This window comes from Cryptomeria japonica, chromosome 8 (genome assembly GCF_030272615.1).
Source record: "Cryptomeria japonica chromosome 8, Sugi_1.0, whole genome shotgun sequence".
NCBI classification, from domain to species: domain Eukaryota; kingdom Viridiplantae; phylum Streptophyta; class Pinopsida; order Cupressales; family Cupressaceae; genus Cryptomeria; species Cryptomeria japonica.
The window spans coordinates 22,235,845-22,240,034 of NC_081412.1; the positions used below are offsets into that span (position 1 = coordinate 22,235,845).

Sequence of the window (4,190 nt, forward strand, 5' to 3'; positions counted from 1 at the left end):
CCATTTTTGCTTGACGACTAATACCGGTATTGGAGGCTTTTCTTTTTATGAACCGGTCATCAGGACTTCATACCAGTATCAAAGCACTGGTACAGCAAAATCAACAACCGGTTGTCGCAACTCTTCAGTGTTGTGACATTCAGAGCCACAATAACCAGTTAAGGGAGTCGGTTATTTATGATTTCCTCCTGTCTTGCCCCGACCGGTTACTCTAATTTTGGCCCCTAAGCGACCCATTCTATGAGCAGTCCCTATCTATCTCTTCGGATTGGGTGGCTTCTTCTCTTTGCCTCCTTTCTTCTTTTTCATTGTATATGAGCAAGGATATAGGGTTTTCTACCTGGTTCTTTCCCTATTGAACTCTTGAATCAATTTTCTTTTTATTAATATATATATATATATCGGTGGCTTGTCACTTTTGCCAAAAAAAATAAAAATTATTAAATATTTTCGTAAAAATAATATAAAATAAAATCAACATATATCCAAATACACATTTTAGTACAATAATAATTAATTAAATTACCTTGTACTCTCTTGAATGCAAAGGATAATGCGAGGGGTTTTACACTTAATACTAGGATGTAAAATGCAGGCGCCCAAGGGGGAATTCGAATCGCACGGATATACAGGTGACACGTGTCATCCGTAGTTGTACACGATTAACTATAAACAATAAACAATGAGCATCTCCACTTTTCACACGTGCATGCACCGCTAATCTTAATTTTGATCACTCCCCGAGTTCCCACGTGCAAAGTGGAAAAACCTGGGCTTTTTAAAATTATTGTCGTTATCATACTCAACAGATTTCTTCCTATTTTCCAATGTGTACAGACAAATATAATTAATAAAGCAACGGACGGACACAATTTTCTTTGACAACCACGACTCTTTTATCCCTGGGTCCCGGCCCTCCGTATTCTTCACAAATCTCCCCGGACCAAAAAAGCCCTAAAATCTCTCTCTTAAACTTAGACTAGAGTTGTAGTAGCTAATTTTACACCTCCATAAATTTTAAATGGTATATTTTATTTCCGTGATTATTTTTTGTTGTTTTTATATTAAATTTAATTGTTTATAGTTATTTTTTATTTCTATTATGTGTGCAAGGATAAAAAAGTCATTTCAAAATGTCACTCGATGTCTATTTAAAGATGTCTGATTAATCATGCACTACAACCACCTCAAAAATGATCAATCGAGGAAGATCACCGTTAATAGTTATAATTGCGATAGTTGTTCACTCTTTGTACACCTAACCTTCAATTACTAACTGTAAAGATACCAAAAAAATGATAAGTAAATGTCCATTAATATATTTCACATGGTTTTTTAGTATTTTTGGACCATAATTGACCATTCTATGTACATTGGGGCATTTTTAAGTAGGTATTGGGAGACACTTTTAATTGTGTGCTTTTTGACCCTTGTGTGCATAACAAACATTACAATGTGTGTCATTACCACTCAAAAGCCAGAACAATAGCTATAAGTAGTTAAGTCCCCAATGGAGACATCCAAAACCAACGATGTATGTTTAAGATATGTGGGTTTGCAAAGTTAGCTATGATGGTTAGCTATGGTTCGCTTTCCCTACTCATACACAAAGCTACGAGTACCAACCAAGTTGTACAACTCCAATTAAAATTCAGAAATTCTAACTACTAGAATAAATGAATAGTTATTGATATATATGAAATTTATTAATGAACTTTTAATTATCATTTTTTTAATTTTTTTTTAAAAATTAAGAACCTAGATGAACAAAGAATGAATGATACTATGTACAACATAGATGGTAACTATGCTCTTTCCTAATAGATGACAAAAACACTAGCATACCCAAATCAATCATGTTATTCAAAATTTGCAGGTAGAAATGACTGCGAATTCTATGGTTTGTAATGATTTTTACTAAACAAATTACTATTTTATTATGAGATCAGAAAGTAAAAAATTTACAGTGCCATCAAGGACGAAAATGTTGAGACAGCCCTAGAGTTAAGTTCAGCTCAAGCTCTCGAGAGGGGTGATGATGATCATGCATTTTCTCACCACTAACCGGACTTGTTCCACGCCGGACACCAGCAACTTTTACGGCGGCCATCGGCCCAACCAGGTTATTCACGGGATTTAAAGAAAAAGCCGAGGGTGAGCTCACATTACAGCCGCCAACATAGTCCATCCCCGTGGGTGAGCACATCAACGGAGTGACCGGCGCATCGCAACGGCCGCCGGTCATAATCTGCGCAGTCGGAGTCGCCAGCCGGTTACCCCTACATCCCAGAGCTTTCAGCCATGGAATTAGAGAACCATTTTCTGCAGCAGACCCGAGCCCCATGACCGGTTCGGAAGTTCTCACACCCTGGAAGAAAAGAATCCCAAAGAAAAGAATCCCATGAGAAAGCTAAACCCAATCTAGAGAAATGAAAACAAAAGGAATGAATCGGATCTGAGAGAAATTAAAAAAGTTTTAAAATCTATTTTCTAAATTTTCTTATTATGTGAACACAAAAATTTTGTGGGATTTAGCAAAAACATTGCGGCCGCTTTCTTCACTGTAATACAATACGAAAGTTATCAGTATACAACAGTACATTTTTCAAACCACAATAGCTACAACTGTTACCGGTCGATAAGTGGTGCCGTCCTGTTCGACGATCCAGCCGGCTTCATTGCAGAGGGCCTTGAGGACTTCGTTATTATCACTGTTCTTTGGAAGCCTGTAATTTCCGTAAAGCCGAAGCCCTGCAAAAATTCTGGCGGCGATTGCTCTTCTCCTCCTCTCCCGTTTCATGTTGTTCTCTCGCTCTGTGTTGGATGGCAGCCTGTTGGCCGACGTCATAATTATCTGCAACAGAATAGCACAGTAAAGAAGAAAGAAGAAAGAAGAAAGGAAAATCTTGGCTGCATAACACAACACAATTACAGGACTGTGAGCTTTTTATGAAGGAATGGGGGGCCTGCTTTTGACTGGCTAATTGAAAGAGAGAGGCGGAATAGACTACACGGTTTCTAGCAATATGGGACCCGCGAGTGCAGAGGGAAGAATGGTATGGTCCAGATAGTTTGGGTTTAATAAGGATTCCGCGTCGCACGTGTCTCCGCATGTTTCCCGTGATACATTGGATAACGGAACGTGCGAGCCGTCAAAAATAATTGTTACCAGTACAGCGTAGTGCACCGCGCATTTACTTCGCCTCCATCCCTTTAGACTATCGGGCATGGCAGAGCTCTGACCATGGGCCTTGGTTACCACTTATTTCCATTTATTGAGGTCTCATAAATAATGACAGTATACAGTAATTTTTGGTAATGGACCTTCCGTGTCCTCTGAAGGGATTTTCAGCGTTGCTCTTCGTAGAGTTTATAACCCTATGAGTGCATTGTGGGCTCTTCTTATGAGTTCTTTATTGAACTGGTTGTGAATGAATAAAATGAATGAATGAAGATTTTTAATGATGTTTATGAAATTGAAATTGAGAAGGACACACTATAATGATCTTTAAATAACAAATTGATCAAACTTGAGAAGTATTCTTAGAGCGGCCACTAATTCTTATTGACCAAATTTTTAATGATGTCCATGGGATCAAAATTGAGAACAACACAACATAATGATCTCTAAATAATTAATCGACCAAACTTGAGAAGTGGCCCTAGAGTGACCACTAAGTCTTATTGACCAGATTTTTAATGATGTCTATGGGATAGAAATTGAGAACAATGTGTAACATAATGATCTCTAAATAACTAATCAACCAAACTTGGAAGCAACTTTAGAGCGATCACTAATCCTTGTTGATCTGGGTTCTTCTGTTGTGAATTTTGACAGAGTAATCTCTCATCTAAACAATTTGTTCTTCTTCAAAAAAAGTATTTAGACTCAACTTTTAGAATATCTGTATATTTGCTCTCAATGTCAGCAAAAGCCACACAATCCATGATTTAATGTCATTCCTTTTTCACATAAAGAGCACATCTCCTACCTTTTTCTCTTTAAATAACTTGTTAAATAGTTTACTATAGAGCTGCTTATATTGTTTATCTTTTTAATTATGTTGCAATTTTATTTATTATACTCTACTTTGTTTGAATAAAAGAAACAATTTATAATTGAAGTGTTTGAAGATATATATGTTTCTCAACGTAATATAGATGTTTTTTTATATGTATCACTCTCAAGA

The 4,190-nt window shown here is 36.8% G+C and overlaps 1 protein-coding gene across 1 annotated transcript; it reads right to left on the reverse strand.

Moving 5' to 3' along the window:
- Nucleotides 1-1,842: 1,842 nt before the first annotated feature.
- Nucleotides 1,843-2,965, reverse strand: LOC131074177 (BES1/BZR1 homolog protein 4). The gene is made up of 2 exons (XM_058010742.2): nucleotides 2,633-2,965; nucleotides 1,843-2,368 (listed from the first exon to the last, which is right to left on the reverse strand). Exons 1-2 carry the CDS (start codon nucleotides 2,846-2,848, stop codon nucleotides 1,973-1,975), a joined length of 612 nt encoding a protein of 203 aa, XP_057866725.2. The 5' UTR covers nucleotides 2,849-2,965; the 3' UTR covers nucleotides 1,843-1,972.
- Between the last annotated feature and the right edge of the window lie 1,225 nt (nucleotides 2,966-4,190).

What these genes read in the sequence shown, in the direction of transcription:
- LOC131074177 (XM_058010742.2), bottom strand. Translation starts at nt 2,848, where the DNA reads ATGACGTCGGCCAACAGGCTGCCATCCAACACAGAGCGAGAGAACAAC. An exon ending in ACGGCACCACTTATCGACCG is followed by an intron (nt 2,369 to 2,632) that starts GTAACAGTTGTA and finishes CTTTTCTTCCAG; the next exon opens with GGTGTGAGAACTTCCGAACC.